This window comes from Nylanderia fulva, unplaced genomic scaffold, assembly GCF_048542155.1.
Source record: "Nylanderia fulva isolate GAGA-0341 unplaced genomic scaffold, ASM4854215v1 Scaffold1, whole genome shotgun sequence".
Lineage (NCBI taxonomy): Eukaryota > Metazoa > Arthropoda > Insecta > Hymenoptera > Formicidae > Nylanderia > Nylanderia fulva.
In genome coordinates this window covers 1,460,195-1,476,718 of record NW_028189192.1, presented here as the reverse complement: position 1 = coordinate 1,476,718, position 16,524 = coordinate 1,460,195, and the positions used below count along the sequence as shown (strand labels likewise).

The following is a 16,524-nucleotide window of genomic DNA, read 5'->3' as shown; positions in this document are numbered from 1 at the left end:
GAGATGGCGAAAGGAGCCCGAGACTATATTGTGGCGCGACGACCCACATTCCGTCGAATTTAATTTCATGCCTTATCTCCGGTAGCCTCGACGGTACAATGCCTCAACTGGGGCGGTCGCGGATCTCTTTCTCGCACGTGGAACCATCGCGCGCACACACACACACACACATATATACACACACACACACAGATACATGTGTATACACATACGTACGTACATATGCTGTTAACGGTGTCATACGCACACCATACTCTTCGCTCTTTACCTCGCACGTTCTATTTATACACGTGGTGCGTCTCTACAGTGTTCTACCTCAGACAGAAGATCTCTTGTTCTATCTCGTTCTTGTAATTGCCTGTCTTTTCTCTCTGTCTCTCTGGCTCTGCTTCCTTTTCGTGCTTTGAAAATAGATGCGACGTGATCATTTTTATTGCGCACGCAGACGCTATTTTTTTTTATCTTCGCGATGTTACTCCCTAACGAAATTTAATTATGCCTTAATATATTTTTTAAATCTATATATTAATATATATATGTTAAATACAGGGTGTAGTTAAATGCGAAAAATTTTAGATGTTCTTTGTCGAAAATTAAGGGGGGTTTCTTATATAAACGTATACTCTTATATCTTTCCCTCAAATTTTGGACAAATTAAAAAAATGAAACTTGGTGGATATTTTTCACTAATAAAAAGGATATTTATTATTATAATATTTTTTTATGTTCCTGTATCGTTACACTGAAAAAACTGACTAAATCAATACATTTTTGGCTCAGCACTGCCAAATAAATTTTATTTGAAATAAATAAATATGACAAATAAAAATATTTATTAATTTCAAATAAATATTTATTTGTTTTGAAAAGGATTTTCTTATATCAAATAAATTTTTAAATAAATAATTCATTTGGCAGTATTGAAATAAATACTTATTCGAATTAAATAATTTTTTTCAGTGTCTAAAGGGATGAAACCAAGAGCCTCTATAATTTAATTTTTCTTAAATTTAAAAAATATTTAGAGTATACGCGTTTATATAAAAAACTCCCCTTCATTTTCGACAAAGAATTATCTCCTAAAATATTTCGCGCTTATTTAGATACACTCTATAAAATATATATATATACAGAGTAATTCAGTAACTGTACCCTGAAGGCGAGACACTCTTCAGACAGAGCAAGCAGTTCATCTTCTCCCTCAGCAGAGAATCTCCCTTCCGTATCATTTTACGAAGACCTAATGCTCTTCACATCAATCTACATATACGCACTCTCTCCCTCATTTTCTCTCTCTCTCTTCCTCTTTCAGACGTCTGTCTATCGTGGCCCGGGATGCTGAAACCACCGACTTCTCCACTCGTGTCTCGCGCGCGAGAGTGCGCCTATTATGCGCACCCTGCATCTGATGTACGCGTTTCTCTCTGCAACGTAAGCGGAACGTAAGCGAGGGTCGATCGGCTATTTCTGCTTCTCCGACTCGCGTCGCGTTGACGATTGCTTTATCAGACGTAACGGGGACTGACTGACGGAACGGGGTGACTTCCATATATCGGCGGAATAAAAGCTATACCAACAGGGACAAACGAAACCCTGCTCTTCTCAGCTAACCCTTCGGTCGATGCATTTTCTTCCCGCTAACACATTTTTTGTATATAATTTTTTAACAAAATTTAAAAATAGGTAAATATTGTAGGCCAACTAAACGAGCAATTAAATAAGATCTAAAGATTTATTAATAATTAAATAATTAAATTCTTATTTCCGTTAGAGATACAATATACAGCGTAAACGTTTCGACTGCACTACAGTCTTTTTCAATACGTAAAAATCAAATATTAAAATACAAAGTCGAATATTAAAATACAAAGTTGGTTAAACATTAAATTACAAAGTTAATGAATGAGAATTTAATTATTTAATTATTAATAAATTTTTAGATCTTATTTAATTGCTCGTTTAGTTGGCCTACAATATTTACCTTTTTTTAAATTTTGTTAATTTATACGAGCCTTTCATTAATTAATTATAATTTTTTATTTATTTATTTTTATTTCAGACAATAAACGGGAAGGTCCCTCTAGCACATAAAACATGAATATGACAATTTATAGCAATAGTTGCCTAAATAAAACAAAAATACAAAGAAAGAAAATAAAAAGTTACAATAAGATCGCGATACAAACTTCAATAAAAAATACAAATCAAAATAATTGTATAATTAGACATATAATCGTAAAATTATATGTGAAATATGTGCATTTTTATACGAATTTATATATAAATTATAAGGGTTCATATATAATCATGTTAAATTATATATATTTATATGTATGAAGAAATACTTATTTATTATAAATATATATAAATTTATATAAATATATATAAAAAGCACTTTTATCTAATTATGTATAAACATATTTTATATATATAATTTTGCGAATATATGTGTATAGTTTTATATATTTCTATATAATTTTATATTGTTATATATAAAAAATTTTTTCCTGGGCTCTTTTCATCAGTATATGGATACCCGGGTTATCAATCGCATATTTTTGACGTTACAATGATTTCTTTACAGCTGCTGGGCGAACATTCTTTCCCATTGTATTTTAGGTTTTTTTGTAGACAAAGACCTTTTGTATTTTCAGGTATGAAAAGGACTAACAAGAGCCAGGCGCAGATATTGAGCGCGATAAAATTGCTTTTAGATTCTTCTTTATTTATTTTGGATATAAAATAATTTTTAAAAAATCTATAAAAAGATTTTAAAACAATTTAAAATAGAATTCAAAAACAATTTTGTTTTATACCTAAAATAATCAAAGAAAAATTTCAAAACAATTTTGTTGCGCCTATAACTAGTTCTCAATAGCCCCTTTCATATACCTGATTTTGTATATCAGAACCCTTTTTGAATTTATCACTTTTACATTTTTTGTTTCGGACAGAGAGAGAGAGAGAAAAATTCCGATACATTTTGAACATTTAAAATTGCTTTGGATGTCCGGAAATTCGTGTTCATTGACAGAAGGGCTAATCCCGAGCAAACTTTCGAGAGGAATAAAATTTCCGTAGAATTTTATCTGAAAACTTTAAGTCACGGAGATTTATCGAAGATCAATGAGAATCGCGAAAAAAGAGATGATGACGCCTCTCCTTTTTCCGAGAAACAGCATATGGTATTAAAGTCAAAGAAAATCTATTCCCGAGGCGGATTTCCACGTACCGGGACACACCATCTTACGCATTCACGTGTGTACACGTAGGTGTCTACGTGTGTTAACGTCACAAATAGTAGCCGGTGTTTGCGGAGACGCGTTAGAAATAACAAATCTATTGTCCATCCGTCGAGTAAATGTTTAGACGACGACGGTGTAGACGGCCGAGAGTGTTGATTATGTGCGTAGAAGGGGGTTGTTACACTGTAAAAAAAATATGTAATATATTACACAAAAATATGTAAAATTACATAAATAATAAATGTAAAATTACATGATAAATAATGAAAAGGTAAAGATTTCTATTATTTATTGTGTAATTTTACACTTATTATTTATGTAATTTTACATATTTTTGTGTAATATATTACATATTTTTTTACAGTGTACGCAACCCTTCTTCGCGCACGAAAGTCGCATCCCCGCGCATAGATAGGCACGAAGACCATTAAGCAAGGTAACGAGCCAATTACCTCGGGAAGGAGCTATATTTGTCTCTGTGCGTCTAATCGTATCGCCGATGCATCTAATCGCGTCCTTATCTCGGTTACCTCCGATATCGCGTGCCGGAGGTCGAGAACCCCAGCCGCGTCGTCTCGGATTGAAATCCAGGATGAGGATGACGTTATGTAACAATGATATCGTGTCGTGCGTCTCAGTAATTGCATTTTCAATATTAAAAAGGAAATCGAAATTTCTCTCCTCCTTCCGCCTAATCCTCTTTGCAACAAAATTCATTTCTCGCAATAATTTAATAATAATAATCTTTATTTTTTTTTTTTATTATAATTATCAATATAAATTATAATAAATATTTATATTGATGATTAGAATAAAAATTAATAATACAATTATTATTTAATTTTTCGCGAGAAGTAAATTGTATAAAAAAACTTATTATAATTATATACTTAATTTTTATTATAATAATTATTAATAAAATCATATAATAAAAATTAATAAAAATCAATAAATTTAATAATAATAATAATCTTTATTATTTTTAAATATAATTATCAATATAAATTATAATAAATATTTATATTGATGATTATAATAAAAATGAATAATACAATTATTATTTAATTTTTCGCGAGAAGTAAATTATATTTATTATAATTATCTACTTAATTTTTATTATAATAATTATTAATAAAATCATATAATAGAAATTAATAAAAATCATTAACGATAATAATAATAATAATTAAAATCTGGATTGAATCCACAAATTAAAAGATGCATAATTATTGTGACGCAGATCGGGCAGCCCCGCAGCGGATGGATGGCTTGACGACGGTAGGACGACGTTAGAACGTTACCGCTTGCGGCTGCAGCTGCGGCGGCGTGATCGGTCGCTGCACCTGCAGCTGCGGCGGCAGCAGCGACAGCAACGACGACGGCGACGACGTGGACGACGGCGACGAGGGCGACGGCGAATCGCGAGCTTAATCAGCGATGCAGAACGCCGGCGACAGCTATTATCAGAGGCCGCCGAGATGCTGTCCGGGCAGAAGCAGCGGCAGCAACAATAACAACAACAACAACGCGGTGCGAGGCGCGGAGCTGCTCTGCTGCTGCTGCAGCTGCAGCACCGCGACCTCCACGAGAACCCCGGGTCTGCTGGCGAGCCTCGGCGTGTGCGTGCTCGTTCTCGGCTACACCCTCCTCGGCGCGTTCGCCTTCATGGCCCTCGAGGGAGGCTTCAAATCGGTGAGTGACAACCCTCTTGATTAAATCGCGCGCGACGTCATTCTAATTAGTCGAGTCTAATTGGAAGGTTTGAGCGACATTTTTTCGATTTTAATCGCGATTCATTCATCTCGAACTGTCTAAGTTAGAATTATAATAAATTTCTTTATACAATTTATTTCTCGCAAAAATTAAATAATAATTATATTGTTAATTTTTATTATAATTTTATTAATATAAATATATATTTATTATAATTTATATTGATAATTATAATAAAAAATATAATAAAGATTAGTATTATTACTATATAAATTTATCGCGAGAAATATTATGAATTAATATTTTGAAATTTGAACATAGTTGAAGAAGAAATAATTGGAAGATGTGAGCAACATTTTTTCGATTTTAATCGCGATTTATTCATCTCAAACTGTCTAAGTTAGAATTATAATAAATTTCTTTATACAATTTATTTCTCGCAAAAATTAAATAATAATTATATTGTTAATTTTTATTATAATTATTAATATAAATATATATTTATTATAATTTATATTAATAATTATAATAAAAAAAAATAAAGATTAGTATTATTACTATATAAATTTATCGCGAGAAATATTATGAATTAATATTTTGAAATTTGAACATAGTTGAAGAAGAAGCAAAGTGTAATTATTATATAATTAAGGATATAATTATTCATGCAAAATTTTTTTGCGTTTAAAACAGGCGCGCTAATCAATATCAGAGAGCACTTCAAGCTTAATTGAAGTCATTTGGAGAAAAATTTGATTAACTGGAATTGAAACAACTAATTTGTTGTTGATGCAATTAACTCTCAAGTACCCTGATTTGTTAATCGCGCGCGACGTGATTCTAATTAATCGAGTTTGATTAGAAGATGTGGACGATGACATGTTTCAGTTTTAATCGCGATTCATCCATCCCGAACTGTCTAATCTTTTTTTCGTTCAATGGATTTAATATTTCGAAATTTAAACATAGTTGAAAAAGAAGCAAGGTGTAATTATTATATAATTAAGGATAATTATACATGCAAAATTTTTTTCACGTTTAACAGGCGCGCTAATCGATATCAGAAAGCGCTTCAAGCTTAATTGAAGTCATTTGGAGAAAAATTTGATTAACCGGAATTGAAACAGCTAATTTGCTGTTGATGCAATCAACTCTCTGATTCGCTAATCACGCGCATTGTGGATAATAAAATGAAAATACGATTTAAAAAAGTCTTAAAAAAAGAATAATTATGTCTTACTTTTTTTTAATGATGAATCTACTTTAAAAAAATATTTGTTGTGTGTAACGAATAAAGTTAATAAAATTCTCGTAATCAAAATATTGACTTTAATTATACTGCAAGAAGATTAAAATTACTTATTTACTGTTGAAGCTTATATTGGCTAATTGCTATATTTTATTCATCAATTTTAATAGAGAATTCGTATTCAAATAACGCGATAAATTCTGCATATAGATTTTTGTAATTTTTTATTTTTAATTTTAGCATCTAAATTGATTTTATTTTTCTTTTGTCTTTATTTAGAGATCTAAAAAGCGCTAAATTAAAAGAAATAAAGGAAAAATGTTTAGTAAACATTATTCAATTTAATTTTTTTTTTCAATTTCAACAACTCCTTGCAATAAATGGCAATATTTAATAGATTGAAAATTTTACTTCCTTAAAATATTTTTAAGATAATTAGAAAATTCTAACGATAAATTTAATTTGATTAAAGTAATTATCTTTCAATCTGTCACAGATCTATCAACTGTAACAGGTGCATGATAAATTTTTCATTTCTTCAAATTTAATTTATTTAAAATTATTCAATATTGCATCGTGATGAATTATGCAGATCAGAGAATTGCATTTAAAAAAGTTACAAAAAAACATTTATCCTCTTTTCTTGGGATTTGAGAGAATAAGTGATGATTGAATCGCGATAATCGGATCCATCTGTCACTTTCACGAATTTTTCAGGATTCACCCACCGAGATCGCGTCCTCGAAACCCGACGGTGGTGGTTCCTACGTGTTGCCGAATCTGGAAAACGATTCCGCCGCCATGGAATTGAGGGCGCGCACGGTCGAGAAACTTTGGAGCATCACCGAGGATCTCAACGTTCTCTACAAGGAGAACTGGACCCGCCTGGCCGCCCGGGAGGTCCTCGAGTTTCAGGAGAACCTGGCCCGCGGGCTCAGACGCACCTCGTACGAGCAGGTGCCGCCCTTATCACCGCGATCACGGGAACATCACGCGGACAGACGCCTGCATGGTCGACGATGGACCTTCAGCGGTAGCTTGCTGTACTCCCTCACGCTGATCACGACCATAGGTTTGTCAAAAATTCAATTCCATGTTCTTTTATTCGGACAACGAAAAATTATCCCATTCTCGCACATATGGTTACACAATATCGTTCGTATTTGCAAGTCTGGTAAAAAAAGCCGACATTTTCAGGCTATTTTTCTTCAACAAAATGTATAATTTTATAAATTTATCTTGTATTTAATATCAAATGCATTTTAATCCCTCTATCAATGAACGGGCACCCAAAGCAATTTTAAATGTTAAAAATGCGTCGAAACTTTTCTCTGAAATAAAATACAAAGGGTCTTTGTATTCGAAAACCCACTAAAATATAATGGGAAAATATGCTCAATGCCCAGCAGCTACCATAAAAAAATTGTCGCAATGCGGTGTGTTGAAAACACGCAGTTGATACCCATACATTAATGAAAAAGTGAAAAATTATGCATTGACAGAAGGATAAAGAATTAGCGATTGAAACGGCAACTGATTATTTGCATTGTCAGTGTCCATAACTCACTGTTTATAGCTAAACTTATAACCGAACAGCATCACTACTTATCAGTGACATCTAAATAAAATTATATAAATAATTATCCAGAAATTTTGGCGTCATCTTATACCTGCATCTTAGGTGAAAAAAAGTATTATTTTTATTAAATTATCTAGAATAAAATATTTAGATAATTTAGTTTAGAGCTATAACACATAAAAATACTAAAGTATTTATATTAAATAGTAGAACTTAAACATAGTAAGCGATATTATAAAAATTACAAATAAAATATATTTTTATATCCCTTTTAATAACTGCGTTTACATAAGCGGTCAAAAAAATAATATTATCTGAAAGTTATCTAGATGAATCGTCATATATCATTTGACCTATATATTCAAAACAAAATCATTTTTATCTTATTTAAGATAAATTAGACAACACAAGCGCGCTCCGAACTCATTTCTATTGTTTATTCTACAACTGTCAAATTGTTAATCTTCGCAATGACAGTTGCTTGATGCTATGATCATAATTTTAATTCACCGAATTTCTATTATGTACATAATTTTAATTCCCGAATTTCTATTATGTATATAATATTAATTTGTTGAATTTCTATTATGTATATAATTTTAATTTGCCGAATTTCTGTTGTATTGTTTGAGAACTATTTTGTATATATGTATCTCTTTATATATTTTTTTCTCATTTTGTTTAGTTTAATCGAATATAATTATTATACGTGCGCAATTACATGATTTAGAAAAATTCAATATTTAAATCTTTAACAGAAAATACGAATAAAGAAAATAAATTTTTTACAAAAATCTTTTGTAATCAAATATCTACAGCTTTTATTAGATCCGCGAAACTCTATACCCCATATATCCGTCACGCTGCGCGGCTGGCGCGAAACTGATTCTCATTTCTCATGCGAGGTATTGCGAGCGCGGGACCGATGGTCACATGACCTGCGGTCACGTGACCAGTGGACCCGCTAGTCACGTGATTTCGGCTTCGCGCTCGCGATACCTCGCATGAGAATCAGTCGCGCGCGAACCGCGCAACGTGACAGATATCGGGGGTGTGAGATTTCGCGTCTAATAAAAGCGTAGATATTTTATCACAAAAGATTCTTGTAGAAAAAATTATTTCTTTGTTCGTATTTCCTGTTAAAGATTTAAATATTAAATTTTTATGCGTTGGATAATTAATATATTTTTTATTCATTGATTGCAATAATAATTTTTGAATGCATGCGTAATTTTTGATATTTTATTATCAAAGAATAATATAACTTTGCTTTGCGTGCGTAATTATATTCGGTTAGATTAAACGAAATTATATATACATATATGCTACATAAATTTAATATTTATAAGCAGATTTGTCAGTACAATAGGAAGTTACAAGTCAAAGTAATTGTGTCAACTCATAAATCAAACTCAGTTTTGTTATCAAGTTTAATTATGATAACAAATTACTGTTAGTATATAGTAAATTGATAGTAGAATAACTAGTACAAATTTGAGAAATACAATTCAATAATTTTCATTAAATAATAATGCAGGTATAATTAATGCTACAGTACATTATATTAAACAGTTATAGTTTAATTTTATATTCTAATATATATTTTAATTTTAATTCTAGAATATCTATTACGTACATAATTGTAATTTGCCAAATTTTAATTATGTATATAATTTTAATTTCTGAATTTTTGTTATGTACGAGACAACACAAGCGCGTGCTATTGATATTATTTTTATTTTCTATTTTACAACTATTAACATTCACGATAGCAGTTGTTTGATGCTATTATAATATAACACACAATGTTAATCGAGATAATCAATTAATATCGCGGAAAAGCGGCAACAATACTTGCGAGACATCGACTTTACATGCCTTTTTTAGAAAGGGATTAACATATTTTCATCCTATCTTTATCTAGCTAATTTTAAAATTAGGGTTGGGTAAGTTAATAATTTTTTAAAATTAAATTAAGTTAAAGTTGCTTATAAAATTAATTTAGTTAAGTTAAACGTTGCATGAACAAAAACTTAACTCAGTTAAAGTTAAGTTAAGATTAAATTAACTAAAGTTAAATTAAAAGTTAATTTTTAAAAACATTTATATTAAACTACAATTTTGTTTATTAATTCTTTTAAAATATTATAACTTGTAAAAAAAACAATAATAGTATTCAGAGATATTTAACTATAGAAATTAATTTTTTATTCAATTAGCTTTTTAACTTTTAAATTAATAATTAACTAGTTATTATCCAACCCTGTTTAAAATCATCTAAGCACAAAACTGGTGGCACCACGACTTGAAGGGTCTAATTCCGGTTCCGGTTTCAGGATACGGTAGCGTTGCGCCGCGCACAGTCTGGGGCCGGCTGATCACCATAGTCTACGCCCTGGCGGGGATCCCGCTGATGCTGGTCTACCTCAGCACGGTGGGCGACGTGCTCGCCCGCAGCTTTCGTCGTCTTTACGGCCGAATGTGCAGGAGGCCGCGCAACTGCACGCGGAAGCGACAACCGCCGCCGCCTCCGCCGCCGGTCGGCGGCATAATGACCAAGGCGTATCGCTACGACAATCACGTGGAGACCAAGGGTGGCGGCAACTACTACTCGGCGAGCAGGGAGAGCTCCTGCGACGATCTGGGTATCCGCGGCGCCGGCAGCGCGATTCTCCTCGACTGTGGCAGCGAGGGTCTCCTACACGCCACCACCAGCTCCACGGCCGCACTTCAGGTATCGTTAGATAATCATCGAAAGGAGAAAGAGAGATTTTTATACGGTGATTTCTTCACTGGAAAACAATTTTATTGTATTGACCAAAATTTTGTTTGTAAATCGACGATACAGAATTCTGGTCAAATCGATCTCAGAGTTCTTTTTAATGCAACAACAATCTGGTTTGCACAGACAATCGATTTGTTGTGCAAACAAGATGCTTGTTGCATTAAAAGGAATTCTAGTCGATGGTTGTTCCAACTCTTGGTAAGTTTTATACCCGACAAGTAACATATCGTTGACTCTTTTTTTAGAATTTATCTGAAAAGAGACGAAAATATGCTACCTGTTTAATGAGTTACTTTTTAATTTTAATTACAGGAGAGAAATATTACAAAAAAATATGAGAAAATATAAAATAAAACTTTTCAAAATTTAAATGGAATATGTAGATTAATGTAGAATAATATAGTATCGGAAGAGGTAGCGTTATTTATTCTCCCTAAATTGTATAATTTGCAGAAAAGAAAATTGCGGTAACTTTTAAACTTCAAAAACTCGGTACAGGCCGATTTAGCATATAAATTACCAACGAAGGTACGAACTGTGAGCTTCTAATGAGTAAACTAACTAAGCGGATCAAGAGTTTACATCAGTCTCTAATGAAGCGTAGGGCTTAATTGCTGAGGAACTCATAAATTTGTCGACTTATAGAAGATCCATTTCGGGTTTGATAAATTTCTTACCATTCTTGGGAAGAAACCTGCCTAGAAATTCCAAAAAAAGCAATATCTCTCTTTCTCCTTCTCCATGTTACACCAAAATTCTTTATCATATAAATCGTCCGTTACATTAATATATTAAATGATTTCTTAAATATTTATTGGAATCATCATCAAAATATTTTAACGAGAAGCTTGCCTAGAAATTCCAAAAGAAAAGCAATATCTCTCTTTCTCCTCATCCATGTTACACCAAAATTCTTTATCATGTAAATTGTTTATTACATTAATATATTCAATGATTTCTTAAATATCTATTGGAATCATCATCAGGATATTTTAACGAGAAGCCGGTTAGAAATTCCAAAAGAAAAGCATTATCTCTCTTTCTCCTTCTCCATGTTACACCAAAATTCTTTATCATATAAATCGTCCGTTACATTAATATATTAAATGATTTCTTAAATATCTATTGGAATCATCATCAGAATATTTTAACGAGAAGCCTGCCTAGAAATTCCAAAAGAAAAGCAATATCTCTCTTTCTCCTTCTTCATGTTACACAAAAATTCTTTAACATATAAATCGTTCGTTAATACATTAATATGAATGATTTCTTAAATATCTATTGGAATCATCATCGGAATATTTTAACGAGAAGCCTGATTAGAAATTCCAAAAGAAAAGCAATATTTCTCTTTCTCCTTCTCCATGTTACACAAAAATTCTTTAACATATAAATCGTTCGTTAATACATTAATATGAATGATTTCTTAAATATCTATTGGAATCATCATCGGAATATTTTAACGAGAAGATTAGAAATTCCAAAAGAAAAGCAATATTTCTCTTTCATCTTCTCCATGTTACACAAAAATTCTTTAACATATAAATCGTTCGTTAATACATTAATATGAATGATTTCTGAAATATCTATTGGAATCATCATCGGAATATTTTAACGAGAAGCCTGGTTAGAAATTCCAAAAGAAAAGCAATATCTTTCCTTTTTCTTCTCTATGTTACACAAAAATTCTTTAACATATAAATCGTTCGTTAATACCTTAATACGAATGATTTCTTAAATATCTATTGAAATCATCATCAGGATATTTGAAAGGGTTGAAGCCTGTCTGGCAATGAAAGAAAAAGCAATATCTCTGTTTCTCCTTCTCCATGTTACACCAAAATTCTTTATCATATAAATCGTTCGTTAATACATTAATATATTCAATGATTTCTTAAATATCTATTGGAATCATCATCAGGATATTTTAACGAGAAGCCTGCCTAGAAATTCCAAAAGAAAAGCAATATCTCTGTTCCTCCTTCTCCATGTTACACCAAAATTCTTTATCATATAAATCGTTCGTTAATACATTAATATACTAAATGATTTCTGAAATACCTATTGGAATCGTCATCAGGATATTTCGACGGGTAACGGGAAGCGGCATTTTCACCCGTGCTCGTTGTCCTTATCGTCGACCTCGTCGCCGGCGTACATGTTGGAGACGAACCCGGTGAGGATACCGATCAGTCTGTGCCTGGCGATAATGCTGGTGTACATATGCGGCGGCGCGGTGATGTTCAACCGTCTGGAGGGCTGGAGCCTGCTGGAGGGCGGCTACTTCTGCTTCACCAGCCTCGGCACGATCGGCTTCGGCGACCTGATGCCGGTGGGACGCAACGCCGCCTCGGCCACCCTGGAGGAGCTCAGCCTGTGCGCCTGCTCGCTCTACATCCTCGCCGGGATGGGCCTGATCGCCATGTGCTTCAACCTCGTCCAGGAGGAGGTGGTACGCGTGGTCAGGGTCTTCGGTAGAACCTGCGGCATGTCGTCGGGCGTGGTGATCGGACCTATCGGTGGTACAGGTATCCCTGATGAAGGCATTCGGTGGGGAATCGGTAGCGAGGGTCTCCCGCAAGAAAGAAAAATCGTCGTGAAAAAAAAATCGCTGATCCTTTTTTTGTCGACCGTCGTGCGTCGATTCCAAAAAAGAAAGAAAGAAAGAAAAAAAAAAAAAAAAAGAAACACGCACGCGACATTTTCATCCATTCATGAATTCGATACACCTGCCGATACGTACCCAACGATCGGGCATGATTCATATCGCGAGAATGCGTAAATAAGGGTTTTCAACGTACCGTAAAAGAAAAAGTTACCGTCGTTATGCCGTCATGTCAATCCTATTTCCGCACAGAAGCATGAAAATCGCCGAGGCGATTGACTGTCACGAGACACGCGTCAGGATCTCTTTCCTTTTGTTTGCAGCAGGCGCCGTTCCCGGTCTCAAGGCCGACCTCGACGACGGAGGTGGTACCAGCGACTCGCGACTGTCCGAGCAAGAGGAGGAGGCGATCGCCATGTCGATGGTGCCGGCCGGATCCTGACAGCATCAGGCCAGGAGCCCCGGCGACGGCAAGCTCCTGGCCCATCCGTCTAACACTGCCATAAAGTTGTCGCCCGGCCATCACACGCTGCCGCGGAAGAAGACGTTGCCGTTGGACGTCGCGGCCAGGACGACGACGAGCAACGTCGTCGCACCTTCGGGCGCCAACGTTCAGCAACAGCAGCAGTTCCAACGGGGCCAGCCATTAAGAAGAAGCTGCCTGTCGCCGACGCAGCATCATCATCACCAGCAGCAGCAACAGCCGCCGCATCATCACCCGCAACACTGTCAGCAGGAGAGCTCGTTGCACTTCGAGTACTTTGTACCGCGCAGCGTCAGCGAGTTCAACCTTGCAGCCGCCGTGACGGACATGGCGGTACCACCTCCGCCACCTGCGTCAGTCCTCAGACCATCCTCGGCGATGACGCCGCCGGTCGCCTCCGGGTTGCCCGTTGTCGCCACCAGCCAGACGAGGCTGCTGGACGCGGGTGGTTGCAACACCGCGACGAGAAGCCGCGAGAAAATGGTGACGTTCGAGGACGAGGGTCTCGGCGTTACCTCCACGCCCACCAGGAAGAATTTGCCTGCCCTGGACAACGTCTTCATGTGACGTGTGCCGCGACTTGCACGGATGATGAAGCGGTTGCTGCTGAAGGCGAGGGCGCGTTTCGCATCGATGGGGTGATCGTTGACACGTCAATTGACATCGTCGTTAGTTTATGGGAGGAGCTGAGAGTTATAGGATCCAAAAGTGGTTTTTTTTTTTTTTTAAGGAACAAACTCGACGGACTCACTAAACGGTGGACTTAGGATTGATATTAAGAACCGAAGGGAGCTGTTAGAGCTCTTATTATTCGGGGAATAATCGAGACGTTTTTTTGGAACACAGATATTCTCCAAACGCACGGATAAAGAATAGATCGATTGATACCAAGAAACTGAAACTACGCGATACTATATCCGATTATATCGCGGATCGACGCGGTTGTATTGTGTCGGGCTAATTAATGAGTCCAGGAGTGAGGACTTAATGGAAAAGAAATTGTTTACGAATATAGGGATAGGGAAAAAGATATCGACTCTCTCTTACGATAATTGCATTTCTGTACAATGCGCATGGAAACTGACGTAGGAAATATTTGGAATACAACACGAAAAAAATGGGAAAGTGTATAGAGGCTGCTAAACAAGTAACAATTCCGAACAGAATACAATAATTGGGAAATACTTTGTACACAAATAGAATTTCTATCAGAAGCGTCTGTCACCTAAGATGCAACAATTTCTTGGCACTAAAGATGTTTTTCTTATCACCCGACATTAGTGCCTAAATGACATCCTACTATTCTGAAGAAGGCATCTTCAAAAGAAACCTTCCAATCCCTCAGATATTCTTTGGATTTTTTTTTTAGATATTTTTTTCGAGACACTTGCGTTGTCTTGGAATTATTTTTACGTCCAATAGATTTTTTTACGATGTGCGACGTAATCTCCATTAAAAGTTCTCCATTCGCGACGCGTCAGAAACTGTACAAAATCGACGAATGTCAAAAGACAAGAAAGGAAGAATGACAGGTGAAAAATTAAAATGTCACGCAATCGACAGAAAAGAATTTTCCGCGTTAGCGAAAATTCCCCTTCCCTCTTTTCCTACTCTTCTCGGCCGGAATGTCGAATGTATATTTCTTATAATCGCGATTAAGCCGTAATTATCGTTATTATACCACTTGCGCACAGCGTAGGGGATATCTGTCGAGTATCCGAATTTTATGTCCGATAAGTCCGATTGTGTATTCCGAATGTTACATGAATAGTTTGTATATATATTCGAAAAGTATATATTGAACATTTTAACTTATACGACTATCCTATTATATATCAAATAAATAAACAAAGTTATATATATATATATATATATATATATATAAATATTATATATGTATATTATATTGAGTTGCTATACTGCGTACTTCACTTTTTCCTTCAATTTTCGAACATTCAAATTATTCGATTTCGCGTTATTCTATATTTAGTAATAAAGTTAAAATGAATTTTTCTTTTATCCTACAATTAAGTCTCAATTATTTTAAAGAATAATAATATTTACAGATATAATTTTAAAAATTGACAATGACATAGCAAAAAAATGGGATTAAAGGTTAACGTGCTGATATAATGCCCAAGCTGAAAATAATAAAATTAATAATGTAAAACAATTTGAAAGCAATGATGCTTAAAAATTTGAAAGATGAAATTTAAAAAAGAAGTTTGAAACTTGAGGAAACAAAGATGAACATAAGCTTATAAAGAAGATTACATTGGAAAATGATGCAAAAATATCCAAATTCTTTTTGTTTAAGAAAAAGATCAATAATTTGCTGAACATTTTATTTATATAAAATGTTTTTATTAAAATGTTTGGAACTTATAAAGTCGTGTCTTTTGATCTTATGTACCTTTTTTTAAAAATCGTTGCTCCAATTATCTTTTTATTCTGTTCAGAAATGAGTACACTATGATTAATTGCGTTTAAAGAAATTGTAGTTTTACAAAAATTACAAAAAGCCACAGTTGTCAATAAGATAAACTTTGTACAAAATTTATAATGAAAATTAGAAATGCACTTACTTAACAAAAAGCATTAATCGAAATGTAGCTGAATGTATGAAAAAGAAAATGAAAAAATATAATTTATATAAATGTTAATTCAGTATTATCTTTATACATAAAGATAAATAATTTTGTTAAATAATTTTTCGCAATCTCTTCTTTTTAATAAAATTTAACATGACTAAGGTAATAAAAAAAATAAAAATAAATAAAATGAAAAACAATTTAAAGGAAATTATGGAGAGTTTCGCCGAATAAAAGAAAAGTGAAGAAGAACGAGTGACAAGAGGTAAGGAA

The 16,524-nt window shown here is 34.1% G+C and overlaps 3 protein-coding genes across 7 annotated transcripts in view; all 3 read left to right on the top strand.

Moving 5' to 3' along the window:
* The window catches only part of LOC114931389 (TWiK family of potassium channels protein 18), a 71,162-nt gene extending 66,612 nt beyond the window's left edge, over nucleotides 1-4,550 (top strand). For all 4 annotated transcript variants that reach the window (XM_085487783.1, XM_085487756.1, XM_085487736.1 and 1 more), the window contains one exon: nucleotides 4,486-4,550. The gene's annotated coding sequence lies outside the window, so the exon portion shown is untranslated. The remainder of the gene's footprint in view (nucleotides 1-4,485) is intronic.
* Nucleotides 4,551-4,682: 132 nt separating this feature from the next.
* On the top strand, nucleotides 4,683-13,685 carry LOC114931392 (TWiK family of potassium channels protein 18). 2 transcript variants are annotated; one of them, XM_029303383.2, is made up of 5 exons: nucleotides 4,683-4,937; nucleotides 6,925-7,279; nucleotides 10,123-10,520; nucleotides 12,652-13,099; nucleotides 13,500-13,685. In XM_029303383.2, exons 1-5 carry the CDS (start codon nucleotides 4,683-4,685, stop codon nucleotides 13,616-13,618), a joined length of 1,575 nt encoding a protein of 524 aa, XP_029159216.1. In that variant the 3' UTR covers nucleotides 13,619-13,685. The 2 variants fall into 2 exon arrangements, with proteins under 2 accessions (XP_029159216.1, XP_029159215.2); XM_029303382.2 differs by having other exon boundaries at nucleotides 12,652-13,565.
* Nucleotides 13,622-16,323, top strand: d4 (double PHD fingers d4; the record flags this gene model as incomplete). The annotated part of the gene is made up of 1 exon (XM_029303406.2): nucleotides 13,622-16,323. A coding segment is annotated over one exon (606 nt), but the record flags the coding sequence as incomplete, so codon positions are not given.
* Between the last annotated feature and the right edge of the window lie 201 nt (nucleotides 16,324-16,524).

What these genes read in the sequence shown, in the direction of transcription:
- LOC114931392 (XM_029303382.2), top strand. Translation starts at nt 4,683, where the DNA reads ATGCAGAACGCCGGCGACAGCTATTATCAGAGGCCGCCGAGATGCTGT. An exon ending in TCGAGGGAGGCTTCAAATCG is followed by an intron (nt 4,938 to 6,924) that starts GTGAGTGACAAC and finishes CGAATTTTTCAG; the next exon opens with GATTCACCCACCGAGATCGC. An exon ending in CACGCTGATCACGACCATAG is followed by an intron (nt 7,280 to 10,122) that starts GTTTGTCAAAAA and finishes TTCCGGTTTCAG; the next exon opens with GATACGGTAGCGTTGCGCCG.